Below are 15499 nucleotides of genomic sequence, written 5' to 3'. Positions count from 1 at the left end.
AAGAAAAAACAAACCCCATGCTACCCTTACTTTATCTGAAATAGGATATTTTCACTGGAATTTGTGGTAGCACTGTATTTATCTCTATTAAATGCTAAGCAGCTAGAAGGGGAGCTGGAGACAGAGGCAGTGACAGATCATAAAGTATGCTGTACCATCTCGACCAACTGCTGATGAGATGTTGTCTCATCAGCAGGGTAAAAGAGCCTGAGCCTGTATAATTAGTGTAGCTCAAATGCAGACACAAAACACTTCAGAGCCAGACAGCGGAACACTAGATGGCAGCTTTCCCTCTCGCTGCCTCTTACTTTATGAGTGACTGACAGTGTGAGAACAGTCTTTCACACTTGTCGCTGTTCCAACTTTCTCTTTACAAGAGCAGATACCACAATTATGACACATCTCAGCATGACCAAATATTAACATCCTTTTTCAGGTCAGCTCCGATCTGAGCTGTCAGTCGCTGCTATGACCTCTCTTTGTGTTATATATACTGTCTTGCTCCATCTCTACTCAGCTCCACGGAGAGTAGGAGGCTGGCCTGAGAATGCTTATTTTAGAGCACTCTCATTAGCTTACCCTGTTCCCCTGAGACTCACACATACTGTAGCAGGCAGCAGGCGGAAACAAGTGAAAAGACTAGTGCATTGTCTGTATGTGCAAATGTTATGGTCAAAATAACAGTGAACACACTGGGCTGTGCTTTGCATTCTCACTCTTTTATTAGCCGTCATTTACACTTACTTCTCTATGCTGACAGGTCTGTCAAATTTGAAGAGGATGTAGTCTCCTGCAGTAGGAGTGATGGCCCAGAAGAAGTCCTCTCCTAGGTACGTTTTCTCCAGCGTGTGACCCTGATATACCTGCGTGACACAAAACATACATTTATTTTTGTTTTCACTGTTATTTTCACGTGCTGCACTATCCCTAAAGAGACATATTTCACCTGCCAATTCCCTGTGTAAATAATAGATGTTACATGCATAACTGTACAGTGTAGTAGAATCAGAGCAAATATGCTTTATGGGAGCTCTGGAGCGATACCTTCATTGAAGTGGAAACCTCAGCTGGGGGATTGACATGCATCTTGTGGAGCAGTGGCTTCAGGAAGTCTTTGTCCTACAGAAATAGACAAGACATTTCTACATGAGAGGCAGAATCAACTGCTATGGTAAATAAATTACTGTGAGGGTGTGAGACTCACTGTGAGTTTTTGGATCTTTCCAGCGAGAGAAGAATGGAGTCCCACGTGTTGAAATAAGGAGGGTCTGAACCGCACACGTAGGCTGGACTTCTGTCGCTCGCAGTGTTTCTGGAAAAGAGTAAAAAAAAAAAAAAAAAAAAAGAGGAAAGATGAGAGCCATTTCCCTTACAAAGACAATCATATCCATGCAGTACATACCCAACTACAGTACTGCACATACCGCATCTTTCTCAGGATTGCAGACTTTGACCCAGAGAATGTGGTCCAGCAGCCAGTCGATGGGCTTCTCCTTATAGAACATAAAGATGAACTCGACAATGAGGTTTAGGTCAGGAGCCTGGAACATTTTTCCTGTAGGAAACAGAATAAAGAGAGTTTATTGAGGTTAATTGATCCTGCACAAAAGCTCATTAACAATCCATTATTTGCAGAGATGATTAAACCATGAATAGACCTAAGGGGACCTGTTGCTACATGTAAATAAGAAAGAGCACGATCAACTGGAATTAATACGACAAAGTAGCTCTCTCCTGTGGATGCTTTGTCTCTCTAAAATCAGAGACAACCTGTGAAAGATACAGGCTATATTTAAATTTGATTTCACAGCTAAAAAAAAAATGCGACTGGAATAAAATGATTGTAATTGTGTCAAGAAATGTGGTGAAAAAGGCTCTGCATTGTTCTGTGTTTAAAGGTTTTGATACTTAGGACACACGTCCACAAAAAAAGAAAACAAGTGGTATTTTCTCACTTCACTGGAAGACAACAGAATATCAACAAATGTTTCCAACAGCAGAACATCCTCCCCTTGAGGGTGCCATTAATAAACTAAACTAAAAAAATCCACCTCTAAAACCCCACAAAAACATAAACATGTCTTTCAGATGAATGACGAAAATAATAAATAGAAAAAGTTCAGAGAGAATGGAGCAAGAAAGGCTGCTTAGAGACAAACAACTTTCTAACTTTGTAATTCCAGTAACAATAGTTCATTTAAACTAAAATTAGGACTAGAGATAATTACAGTCTAGTTGCAGTTGGCTTTCAGTGATGACACCAGATTCATATAAATTTAAACTCAACTGTGTACAATTAAATTTAGATCTGTTTAGTAAAACTAAAACAAAAAATAGCAATTTTAACCAGTTAGAATCCCATCTAACTGATAAATGGACTCTGAGAAGAGCCACCATTAATAGAGCCATCACTTTTGCACAGTCAATTGTACATACAATGTTGTACGTTTTTACTTGCACTAGAAATATACACATTCCTCATTACCATATTGTAGTTGTGTTCATAATTTAGATTTGCTTTTCCCAGCCAAACCATATTTATTTGAAATGACCAACTCTCCAAATGGTAATCAATAAAATGTCCATCTTTTCTTCTACAGATCTACAAATCTTCAATATGTGAATGCCTTGATAAGTGGATTGTAAAATGCTGAGTTAACAGAATGAGTTAATAATCACTTCAGATTGAACATTTAGCCTGGAATGCCATTGTTTGGTTTTACCATCAGCTGTCTATACTGATCTTGCTTCATTAGACAGACCAATGCTGGATGCTGAATATTGATCAGGTGCTTAATGGACCGTACCGATGAAGCCCAGCTGAGAGAACTCCAGGATCATCCAGTCCTCTGACGAGAGCTGGAGGGCAAAGTTCTTCATAGTGGCAAAGTAGTTGGGCTTGGCCACAATGTCATCCTCCAACTAAAGGAAGAGAGGTACAGAAAGAACCGAATAAGCGACAGGAGAAAGCACTGTAAGAGTTGAGGTTTATTGTTAAAGGAGAGGGTGAGAAACGGGAGGGAGACTCTTCTATGTTGACAAAGGGACAGCACTTTGAACTGAGCTAAGAAACACTGCTGTAGCTACACTAAACTAGAGTAGCTGTGTAGATGTCAGACAGAAAATACCTCTTCCCTCCAGGTAAGAGCAGAGAATGGAAATGACACACCCCTTACATTAGACAGAAAGATGGGAGATTGACAACACAGTTAAACCCAAACCATGAATGGCTGGTGTTAGAGTTCCAAATCTGCTCAGATTAGACATTTATACAAACATTCCCAAATTGGATGCATAGTTTAGCCAAAAAAAATAAAAGATAAGAACTTTAGAAGTCTAAGAGGATTAGACTGAGAATAAGTGGCTCTAGTCTGAAAACAATAACACTGGTTCTGATGAATGACTGCAACAACACACATTTGCACCAATTACTCACCATGATTTAATTGGGAGTGACATGCCTCGAAGTATAAGTAAACTAGTGTTTGCCTTGTGACAGGTTTTAACTCTGATACGTGTGCATAACTGTCTCCAACAGGTTGCTATGGGAACATTTATTCATTCATTTAAAGGACATACCTGGACATAGTAAACCCCTTTGCTCACAGCGTACATCATGAGAAAGGAATAGTCCAGATTCTGCTTCGTTCGCCATCTAAACAAAACAAAAAACATCAACACATACATTTATGATAACTATATTTTATGATATCTCTGCATTTCAAAAGGTGTTTCAAAGCATTCAGACACACTGTTTCACATGCAAAAAAGCAAAACTGTGCAAATCACGTACTCCTACTGTCCAACAGCAGACTTTATTTTAATCAATTATGAACCAATGCTGTCACACTAACTGTTTGATCTGAATGATCTGCCTTTGTTGCAGTCATGGCTGTCATGGCTGTTCACCAAGTGCTGCAGGTGATTATGATACTACCACAGGGCAGGTGTGAGAGAGATATTACACTTTAATCACAGGTGAATAGATAACCCGAATATGAGGGCATGGATATGCATTCAAAACTGAGCCAGGTGGTTTGAGTCGCTCTGCAGTTTCAGCTGTAGGAGAAAGTAATCAGGAGGTAATGAGCCTTCTATACCATTTACTTGGATGCATGCACATACAAACACAAAAAGTGTCTGCTGAATATAATAACTTTTTTTTTAATGTTGAACACTAGCTACTTAGATTAACATTAGAGGCAACTGTGGAGGAAACAAACATCCTCATACGCACATTAAAAAGGAAAAAAAAAAAAAAAAAAAGAAGCATCTTCAGGGCCTGAAGGCTGTTAGCTGAGTACATGAGTAGTCGGCACAAACTGCACCATAAACAGATTTCGGTTGAAGCCAGTTGTCAGCTGACTATACACAGGAGATAACTACAGAGGATGATAAGAGTGAGCTCTACAGAGAGAAAGAGATGGAGAGCGCTGCTGCTGATGACCTTGATCTGACTTTGAGAAATGCCTGTGGAATACTAAGTACCTAGGCAGCCTACCTAAAAGCTCTCGCTTGCTTGCTCCCTCCCTCTTTCCACCCCCCCTGACTCATGCTTCTTCTTTTTCAATCCTCATCACAGCTCTCCTGCATAACTTCATGTCTCTCAGGCCTGGTATCTCCATGATCTCCTTAATGATTTTCTATCACATTTTGCCTAATTAAACAAGCGGTCAAGGTAACACGGATGTCACGCCTGACTGATTTTCTTACCTAACCCTCTCTTTGGAGTCTCCAAATGTCTCTTTGAGGTTGGTGAGGTCAGGGTAATAGGTGACGGGAGGAGAGATCACCTCCAGCAAACCTGAATTCAGCTCTGTAGAAAACCTGAAGGAAAAAAAAAAAAAGATTGTCGGTGATGTCAGCGATGTCACTTTTAATCATAGTGGCAATTTGGTCCCTTGCAATGTTTCTATCAGGAAGTGCACTTACTCTTTCTCTAGGCCGGCAACCACACTGTGCACGTAGTCTACGTCAGTCTGCAGAGATTATTCCAGGAAGACAGAATTTATATATTTTTAGCATCATGTGGTTTATCGTACAGAAGCATCGTGTTATGATTCATACTGCATGAACCTGAGAGCTCACCTCCCCGACGAAAACAATAATGACACAGTCGAGTTTCTCCTCTGGTGACAGCTTGTCTATAAGTGAACGAAGCGTCTCTGACAGATATGACTTCACCTTCCGCTTCACTGTGGGGATCCCCATCACCATGGTAACTGGGGAGAAGAGTGTGAGGTGAGTACAGAGAGCGTCGGTGGCTGCAGGGGTGGCTGTTGTTAATCAATTGGATCCAAAAGCAAATCATCTTTGCTGTTTGACAGTGACAGATTAAGTCGGCCTAAATCCAGAAGAACAGAAATTCATGCCCAGACTAACAGATGGCAGTGGGAAGGATGACTAATGGAGGTAGTTTGTAATGCATCTGCACTAATGTGCTGCATGTTTTAAAAGAAAAGTGCCTTCATACAACAATCTAACACTCTGGTTAATGTAATTTATAACAAAACACACTGCAGGCAATATAGAGGCAGCAGTGATTGATGTAACAAAAATTTATGCTGCTTGGCGTTTACTCAACATCATCATTTACTTAGAGATCTGCAAAGTGCTGCTAAATTATTTTATGAGCTTGTCCTATCAACTAAATAAACAGACCTGGACTGGCCAGAGGCACCAACAGCGGTCATAAAAAAAAAAAAAAGCGAGAGTTGCAGGGAGTTCTAATTTAATAACATACAATATTTCCTAATTGCTTTACTGAATTAACTGATAAACTGTGAATCTATAACAATTACCAGATCTTATACTCAAGTCTTCAAAAAACAAAAATCCCAAAACTATGTATAACAAAGAAACATCGCCTCGCAGTTGTATGCCTGCCAACCAGTCAAGTTGCAGATTAAATCCATGTCTGTCCAGACTCATAATTAATATACATATACATATAATATACATACATAATTTGTAGTGAAGGCTTTGAAGGAATTTAATAAAAGGTATTAAGTGTATTTTCCTTGTATGTGTTCACATGCTTGGCCAATAAAGCTGATTCTGATAGAACACAAAGTTGCAGCCTTGACAGTAGACGATGCTTCAGATATGGATGTTGCTCCTTTTGGAGATAAAATGTCATCACTACATCGTTTTATCCTATTACACATTTGTGTGAAACTTGAACTTCATAATTAGCGTATGAATTCTTGGGTTAAAAATGTGTTTTGTTGAGGTCACAGTGGACTTTAACCTTTGAACACCAGATTCTAAGAAGTTCATGCTTGAGTCCAAGCGGACGTTTGTGCCAAATTTGAAGAAATTCCCTTGTGGCGTTCCTAAGATATTGCGTTCACAAGAATAGGACAGACAACCCAAAAACATAATGCGGCCACAGTTGTCACTGGCACAGAGGCATAAAAACATGAAAAGCTGAAACAGGTGATTATAACTGGATAAATGTCTAAGCCAGGGGTTTTCAAAGTCTGAGACTGTGGGCCTCTCCTCAGACAAAGCTTGGGAAAAGGCACCCCCTCATTCCCCCCTTAGTTTACTTGCTTAGTTTCGCTCAATTCCCAGATGCCTATGGGATCATGATTATGTTATTTGACCCCGTAGACACTCAACAATTGAGCCAGATAGCCTGAAATTGCTGTTAGACATACTTCAGACTATACCAAATACATAAAAAAGGTCTGTCTGAAGGGATTTATTCGTTTCTGACTATGGGAAAGTGGGAAGAACAGTAAAATTCCCCGAAACTACTGTATCTCTAAACTGTCTCTTTAACCATATCACACACATTTAGGCTATTCAATGTGATCTCCTTTTGATAAATAATATAATAACTAATGTAATATTTTTTCACTTCCATTCACTCAGCCTCCCTTGAATCTGTTTGGAGCCCCCCTGGGGAGGCCCACCTTCCACTTTGAAAACCTCTGGTCTAAACAATTAGTAATCTGAATTGTCAAATAATTTTCTGTTGATCGGCAAAGCAATTATAAGAAAAGACACTAGAAGCAGACGTTACATTCAGCTGAGTTCAAGGAGAACAACAGTAAGACAAAGTGAGCGAGGAAAAGTGAGTGGCTATTGTCTTCTCCTTATTGTTTCTATTGTATGGAGAGATTCCCTGAAAAAGTACATCAGACTGGAAAAAGCAGACAGAAGGCCAGTCCATTTCACTTACAAGGATCACTTTCACTTGGGAGCGAGAGAGATAGAGAGAGAGATGGGAAAAGTGGAGAGTGTGCAGCAAGCCCACACTGGCGTGAAGGCAAAAGCGAGGATGTTTGAGTTATTGGGCTGGTTATCTGACACTGAATCAGTGTTTTTCACATGCTAAGGAAAATAAGTCAAGACAGCAGCATGAAATTGCTTAATTCACATGCTCTTCTCTTTTTCATGTTTCATCTACAAGAGGAAATATTGCATAAAATGTTCACAGAGAGGTGGAAAACAAGGTAAAGTTTTGTATTAATGGCAGTTGGAAACAACTTGCCCTGTGGGGACAACAATGATGGTTAAATGAGCCTGTTAGTGTGTGTGTGTGTGTGTGTGTGTGTGTGTGTGTGTGTGTGTGTGTGCGTGGTATAAAAGGGGGAAACATGCTGACTGAGCTGCTGTTGGGGCACAAGGGGCCTCGACAAAGGTACAAAAACAAACTTGAGGTGCAGAATGAGCGAGCAGCATAGCGGACTTGAGAAAGAGTGCAATTCGCTGGAGTGATCTGTGCAGCGTGGAGAATCTGTCCCAGTTTTGCTTTGTGTTCCTCACACTGAGCTCCGTGTCGTATAGCGACACCCACCACCAAGAAAGTAGGTCGAGGATGAAAGGAGAATGTGGGAGGAAGGAAAAAGAGACAGAGAGTGACAGAATAAGGGAGGGTGGCAGACAGTGAATGAGTGATAATGCATGCAAGTGCAGCGTGAGCAGGACTGACTCCAAGTCTGCCCCTCCCCGTGTCCCTTGATCAGCCTGCCCGCTTCACTCTGCCATCCTTTCATCTTCTTCAGGAAAAAAAAAAGCACAACAATTTACATTTCTGTTCGTTTCTCCATCACATCTGTGGAAAGAACTGATTTGGCATGCCATACAGACAAAAGAAAGCTGGTGTTTGGCTGTGTTGTAGGCTTGCGAAGTTAAGCAAAATGTCACTTGATCATTTTCTCAAACCTAGCATGTAAATGTGTTTATTTTCCTGATCAGGTACTAGGGCTGCGCGATACTGGAAAAAAACTGACTTTTCACCAGATACATGCAGTGTGTTATCCATGTACAGATATACAGTTACCTGTCATAATCTTCATCATCTGGGTACTTTTAAAAGGTCTATCCTCTAACAAAACAAACCCCCCCCTCCTACTTCTACCACACTTGGTTCAGCCCTCTGCCACCCCTCCAGAAATCAGCTTGGACTCCTCCACTTTAGGTTTCACATATGGGACTCTGTCACAGGCATGAACAAGTGGAGACGGAACAGGTGGAGAGATATTTGGGAAAAACAACATGTTTCTTAATAAACTTTACAAATAGACTTGTTTGTCGTAGTTGTGTTATTTACATGTAATCTACCATTTCTAAGGTTGTTCAAATGTATGTTTAATCTGCATGGTGGAAGATAACCAGCCCTTCCAGCGCGACTGAGGATGGTAAAACTCTCAAACTCGAGTAACAAACAGATTTGTCTATATGCCAGCAAGATGTAAGTACAGATAGATTTGAATACTGCAAGTTTTGTGTGTGTGTGTGTGTGTGTTTATGTGTTCAGCGTTTCACATTAGGGAGCAGACCAGCCCTGTGACAGTAACTGTTGAACTTTTAACCAGTACTGGGACGAGGTGCCATTGATAACAGGAACACATGCACTCAGAAGCTACCTCACGTAACTGAACGCCTGCCTCTAGCATCTGGGTGACATTATCTGTGACAGCAGCCGTGTCACGTGCATGTTTACAGGCAGGTGATATGCAGACTCTGCATCTGCAGCGATCAGTTCACTATGTGCTCTGATCAAGGAGTGCACTTTATCAGTTTATCAAACAACCAAAACAGGTAGCGCTCATTTTCAGGTTGTGGTAAGCAACTAAAGGGGCCTGCTTTGGTTGTTTGAAGTGCATCCGTTCACCAGAGCACATTGGGAACTGATCTGTGTAAATTGTGTAATATCAGCTGGACTTTTCTTGTAGATTAGTCATGGAAAATGAGAACCTTGTGAGTTTTCCTTTGTATCAAGCAGCAAAAAAGCTGTAGCATGATGAGTGTGAGCTAATTTGCCTTACTTGAAATTGCACGTCCTGCAATGTGACTATTGCGCATGTACACATCACGATGTTGATGTTGAAACCACATATTGTGCAGCACTATTAGGCACCATGGACACACATTATTCAGAGGTTAGTGGTAATGAAGGAATGGACATCAGTGGATGCTCTTAGTAGGAAAGATATTGTATATAAGTTTATCATTAAAGATCTGGTATTATGGCCTTTTTTGACTAATTTTTATAAATACTGAGTCTATTTTAAACATATCTGTGACATTTTGTTCACAAAAAGTTGTTTAGATTTCTCTAAATACATCTTTCCTTACAGCCCAGATTCCCCTCTGTCTTCCAGCAGGCTGTTTCAGAAGCCATTTACATAAAAATTGGCATTATTAATGACCACCTGTTCCGATTGGCTGGAGGTGTGGCCCCCACCTCCACCCCCAGCCAACTGGAATACTACCTAATGAATAATACAAATTCCCTTACACCGCATCTTTGCCTGGAGTAATGGCTGCAGCTGAAGACATAAGTATATAGTATATAAGCAGTCTATGAACTGGAGTCTGATCCTGAATGGGAAGAGGAAGAGTCTGTTGTTGCACAGATGAGATTTCAAAATAAAAGTAATATTTTCAAACGTAGCCTGAGGTCGCTAGCTTAGCTTCAGCACAGATATATTATATTCCTTTAGATAAGTAACAGAAAGAAACAATGTGTCATCCAAAGATCTTGGATGAAACAGTTGAAAATGTTGCAGTGTAACGAGTCTCATTAAGCAGACAGTCGGCTGTAAATGTGCAGAACACACAACCACTTGCCAATAACGGAGGGAAGATTGTCTCCACAAATGAATTTCAGCCATTCCTGACATAAATTTCTATCCTCTGGAAGGCTGTAAAGACTTTTTAGCTGCTGAACAACCAGCAACACTTCCAGTGTCCTGCTTTCCTCGTCATCCAGCTGAAAAAGTTACGTGCATATTTGATTTGACTTTCTGGAAAGTGTACGTCACACCAGAAAGCTCTTCAGCCACAAATTTCAAATAACTTAAAAAGGCTGAGTAGATAGAATTGAGTAATTTTACAGCACAGGAGGGTCCACCATCACCCTAATGCACCCCAAAACTCATTTTTCCTGTTTTCCACAATACCAGTTTATGGGTTTTCTTTTTTCTTTTTTTTTTTAAATGAGACTAATAATTCATGTGCAGGTCTGGAAAATTTCAGAAACACAATTCATTAGAAATAATTATGTATTAGTTCATATTCATACAGAAGCAGAAAATTTGCACTGAGATTTAAGGAGAACAAAGGTTTTTATGTGATTTTGAATTTAAAAATGTATGAATGTACTGTGAGGTCCAAATGTCTGAGACCACTAGTCAAGATACTTCTATTTTGCATTTGCTTCGAATGTAAAACTTTTTTTTTTTCATTACAAATGATAATATCAGCTTAACAATTTAAGTGAAAAGTTGAATTGTTGAAAAATGTACGTGTATTTCAGAATATCTTTATCAGAATATCTCTAGTATTTGGTATGTCCCCATTTTGCTTGAATGACAGCATCCACTCGAGCTGGCATGGACTCCACAAGTTTGTGCAAAACCTGATGACCCCTGTTATCCCAGCATGATTTGACAATGCTCCGAAAAGCTTCTTGTGATGCCACAGCATGCTTGGCTTTCTCAGGCTTCAAGTGCCCCCATAAATGTTCAATGGGGTTGAGGTCAGGTGACTGTGGAGGAAAAGTCCATAACAGTCAGGACTCCTTGATCTTCTTTGGTCTTCAAGTAGTTCTTGCAAAGCTTTGAGGTGTGTTTGGGGTCATTATCCTGCTGCAGTATGAATCCTTCGCCACAAAGAAGCAAACTAGAGGGTACGGCATGTTTTTAAAGAATGGAGTGATACTTCTCTTTCATCGAGGTGGAGTCAATTCAGTGCAGGTGTCCAACTCCAGAGTAGGCAAAACAGCCCCAGATTTGAATATTCCCATCACCATGTTTCACTGTGGGTTTGATACATTGTGGTATCATTCTCTCTCCTGTTCATCTCGTTACATACACCCTTCTGTTGCTGCTATAAATATATAACTTGGATTCATCGGCAAATAGGACTTTTTTCCAGTCATCCACTGTGAAATGCTGGTATTTCTTAGCCCACTCCAAGCGTTTGGCCTTGTTTCCCCCCCTGAGAAGTGGTTTAGAAACTGCTACTCGTCCTCTGAGACCACTACAACACAGCCTTCTTTTGACAGTACTTTTGCTGATTGGAGTCTTGTGTTCTTTATTCAGCAAATTCTGTATCTGTGATGAAATTGCTTTTCTATCTCTCAGGGAACTAGGCTTGATGTATTGATCTTTTGATGGTGTGATCACTTTTGGTCTGCCTGATGGTGCTTTGGATACAACTGATCAAGTTTCTGCACAGCGTTTCAGAGTTCCATGCGCTGCACCACGCAGAGCAGGTGCTGCCGTGCAAAGCTCAGCAGGTTTGACATGCGTTGCTGCATGCAGCTTTAAAATATGAGCATGTCCTATTTTCTGTCTTCAGTGTTTCATTGCAGCAATGCAGCTTGCAAATCAGCACACACTGGAACAAGAGAGGGTTGTTTTTGAAATTTAAGGGAAATCAGTGATGATTAAAAGCTTTGGCTTGTGTTTGGTGATGCATTTCTTCCGAAAATGTCTGCGCATAGGGTGAGGTTGATATACAAGGTTCCAGCACAGGTCAGCCATGTTTTGGGAAACAGGTTAACCACCGGTCCTTAGTGTATAATGGGAGTAAGAGAATGAGTGTGCATTTGTGAGAGAGAGATAATGTTAAGAACCTTCAAAGTTTCCACTTAATTAGTTTGATTAAATTCTGTTGATTTTTCAACTGAGATCACAACTTTTCAACAATTCAAACGGACACAGTAATCAGCAAAATCAGTGGTTTCTATGACATGATGAGTCCTCTGCCAAAAAGTGTTTAATCACACACACAAATAAAAAGCAGTGTTCAGCAAGAAAGCTGATACATTTTCACTTCCGCTCGAAACAATCATGCTGACCAGCTCAACAAAACTCTGCACTTTGTCACCTTATCATTCAGACAGGAAGACTCTGTCCTTCCTCCATGAGCAATTAGAAGGTGGCACATTGCATCTTCTGTGTTTTCTTTTTTCTTTCTTCAGTGCAGTAGCCACAGCAGTACACATTCCTCCACAGACCCCATGTTTGTTTACTATTGTGGTCATGGAAATGCTCTGATTAGGTTTAAGCATCCTATATTGCCTCCTTGAGGGCTGAAATTGATCACCTCCACCAGTGTGAAGGAGTGCACACCATGCGTTTGCACTGGCTGGGCCAAGCGTTGCCATTTGCGTACTTGCATGAAGCGTGTTTTTGGCCTTACTGGTTAGTCAAGATTCCTGCAAGGAGAGTGGTAGGATCTGGAGGGGACTGCATAAACCCTCGCATGTGTTAGCCCCTCCCAGTGAGGTTCTTTGCACTAAGGAGAAAAGATGCAGCTGGCACCATTTGTAGCAGAGCAACACATGATTGTCTACACTTTCCTCAGGCCAACAGAAACGCAGTGACAAAGACTGCAACACAAGGAGAATTCCAAATTGGGGAGGAAAAGGGGGAAAATTAGACCTTCTACGGCAGCTTGTGGCAGAATGAATGCTAGTGTAGTGCTTGGCAACAAAGTAGCGACTGTGTAAAAGGGCAAGAGTTAGCAAACTGCTGAGTGGCTAAAGGCCATATATGTGTTTGGAACTAGGAATGCTGCATTACAATAATACTGTTGTTAAATTCTATCTAAAAGGGGCCTCAGTCAAGCCTTACTCCATCCATTTCAGTCTCAGTCAGGACTGTTTCTTCCCATAATCCTTATTCAATTTAAAGAGGGAGGATGTCCTAATTTTCACAGCTAAAAATATCCCAATGTCAGATATGCTTAGACCAGCAGAGAAATGAGTAGAGAAGTTAAAAAAAATTAAGACACAGAGTTAGGCAATAAGTGAAGAAAAAGCGAACATTAACAGCCCTGTTGGGGCACTGAGGCTAAAGCTGCCAGTGGTTAATCAAGTATATTACAGGGTATGCACAAGTAATGCAGGGGCCAAAATTCCCTGCGGCAGCCATGTGTCTCCATGACCCACCACCACAGAGACCCACTATCAATTCCCAGTAGTGTGTTCCAGTGAACACAAACGGCAGTTTGAGGGTGGGAAGCAAGTGAGAAATCAAGTCCCACCCAGTGATAACAAGAGAGTATTCAACAACAAACTCTGCATTATCAGTGCCTTGACATTCTTTATAGGATTTCCAAGAGAAAGCCAAAAAGAGTCTTAAAAGCTTGTCCGCAGGTAACAGATACCTGCCCACCTGTCATACAACCAGATAGACTGGCAATGACTGAGAGATGGCAGCGATAGACCTTGTATTTTTTCTTGCTTCCTGTGAGAATACCTTGTACTCATTGATCACTGGCCTTTGAAGAGATCAAACAAGCCACAGGCTGGAGACAAGAAACTCCTACTTGTTCCCAACCTGTCCCTCCCTCCTTTCCTCTAACTTGTCTAGGGCCTCTATTTTTCCCCATAGCCATTGTCATTAGGAATGTGGAAACACAATTTGAGCTTTTCAGCCCCTAAACTCACTTCCCTTTGCGCCCCCTACTCACTCCACCTATCACACTCACAATGCTAGATAAGTAATCCTCTTAAAGAGAACTTGATATAGCAGAGGTCACGTGCTTGAGAAGGGAATGAAAAAAAAAAAAAGAAATTACAAATAAATATGGGGTTGCTGAAAGTATGTAATAAGGAGCGGGATAATCTATGTGAACGAGGAGGCTAATGACAGGTGTTCAGTTCCTCTGTGAGCTTTGTAAAAAAAATTGGTTTTATAGCATCTTTACTGTGATAGAGTGTGAGCTCTCGTGGAATGAACCAGAACACAAAACACATACAGACGTTACAATTCTGAATTTATAGAGGCCTACAGCTCTACATTTTGTGATCATTTGCTCAGTGTATGTCCCTAGAGTAAACGTTCTTTAATATAGCTCTTTTAAAAAAGGAACAATGTGCTTTACAGCTTCATTAAAAGAGGGGAAAAGCCACAATAGAAACGCATTTGAACACACCAAGTGCAAGAACATAGTAGGATAGAGATTTGAAAGCAGGAGAAGGAAATCCCTGTTCGATGAATGTAAGAGGAAGGATACATTGTTTGTAAAGTAAATAAGAAATTATACATAGACTACAATAACTCAAACAGTCGTCAGAAAGATCTTACTGCACCACTCAGTCCAGAGGGGGATATGTGTTATGAACTAGTCACCAACTGAAAACATGTTGAGACATGATTCTCTCCCTGGTGTAATGAGGCTCTCTTGAGGTTTTACTAGGTGTTTATGTAGGACTAGTATGCATATTCTGGAGAAAGAGCCTCATACAGTGAATCAGTTAGTTCATTATACTGAATTTGCAGCGTGTGCCTGTCTGTGTCTGTGTTTATGTGTGTAAGCTGCTCACCTCCTGTGCGGCCAAGACCAACTTGCACGGCAGGATGCAGGCTGCCCTCATTGTTGAGAAGGTGAGGCAGGTGGTGGTAGATATTTGGCACCTGGAGAGGTTTCCTATTTGCAAGCTCCTTCAGCAGTTTCTGTGTCTCATCTAAACACAGGCACAGAGGAGCGAGTCGAGTTAAATCTTTTACTCGTTTTCATAAAATGATGACTGGAGTGAAATTATACTGACTTTTAAAGAAAAACCTGTCAACATCAAAGTGGTCCGATAGAACAGTGATGCTATGATGATTTAATAAACTATATACTGTTTTACCCACAGTAGTAAATAAATGTTCTTTCCTAGAATATGAGTACTCATTCGCTGGAGGACTGTGTTCATGCTTGTGTACAAATTCATTCATACTGTATTTCCCTTATGCAGGGCTCTTGATGCACTGCAGGTCCACTGCAGCCAATATTAAGTAATAATTGAGTTTTCATTTTCCATTTGTGTGCGCATGACTTATGAATCACAATCTAAAAATGTTTGATAATGCATAATAACTGCCAGAATGAAAATTAAAACATCACTCTGACAGATTATTTTCAGTTTAATAATGAAACTAAATAGGAAATGGACAGAAAACGTGCCACCAGAGCTGAAAAACTAAATTGCCAACTATACTTTAAAGATCCCCTCCAGATCTGCTAAAAATACTCTGCTTTG

At 40.6% G+C, this 15499-nt stretch overlaps 1 protein-coding gene across 2 annotated transcripts in view; it reads right to left on the bottom strand.

Annotated features, from left to right (window-relative positions):
• The window catches only part of mgat4a (alpha-1,3-mannosyl-glycoprotein 4-beta-N-acetylglucosaminyltransferase A), a 36787-nt gene that overhangs the window by 4009 nt on the left and 17279 nt on the right, over positions 1-15499 (bottom strand). For both annotated transcript variants that reach the window (XM_044365116.1, XM_044365117.1), the window contains 10 exons: positions 14798-14938; positions 5089-5222; positions 4933-4979; positions 4714-4827; positions 3580-3655; positions 2808-2922; positions 1425-1555; positions 1205-1312; positions 1045-1119; positions 745-863 (listed from right to left, as the gene is read on the bottom strand). In XM_044365116.1, coding sequence (XP_044221051.1) covers positions 745-863; positions 1045-1119; positions 1205-1312; positions 1425-1555; positions 2808-2922; positions 3580-3655; positions 4714-4827; positions 4933-4979; positions 5089-5222; positions 14798-14938 — 1060 coding nt within the window. The remainder of the gene's footprint in view (positions 1-744; positions 864-1044; positions 1120-1204; positions 1313-1424; positions 1556-2807; positions 2923-3579; positions 3656-4713; positions 4828-4932; positions 4980-5088; positions 5223-14797; positions 14939-15499) is intronic.

This window comes from Thunnus albacares, chromosome 11, assembly GCF_914725855.1.
Source record: "Thunnus albacares chromosome 11, fThuAlb1.1, whole genome shotgun sequence".
Lineage (NCBI taxonomy): Eukaryota > Metazoa > Chordata > Actinopteri > Scombriformes > Scombridae > Thunnus > Thunnus albacares.
Note: the sequence above shows the minus strand (reverse complement) of the source record. Positions and strands in the feature narration are given on the sequence as shown.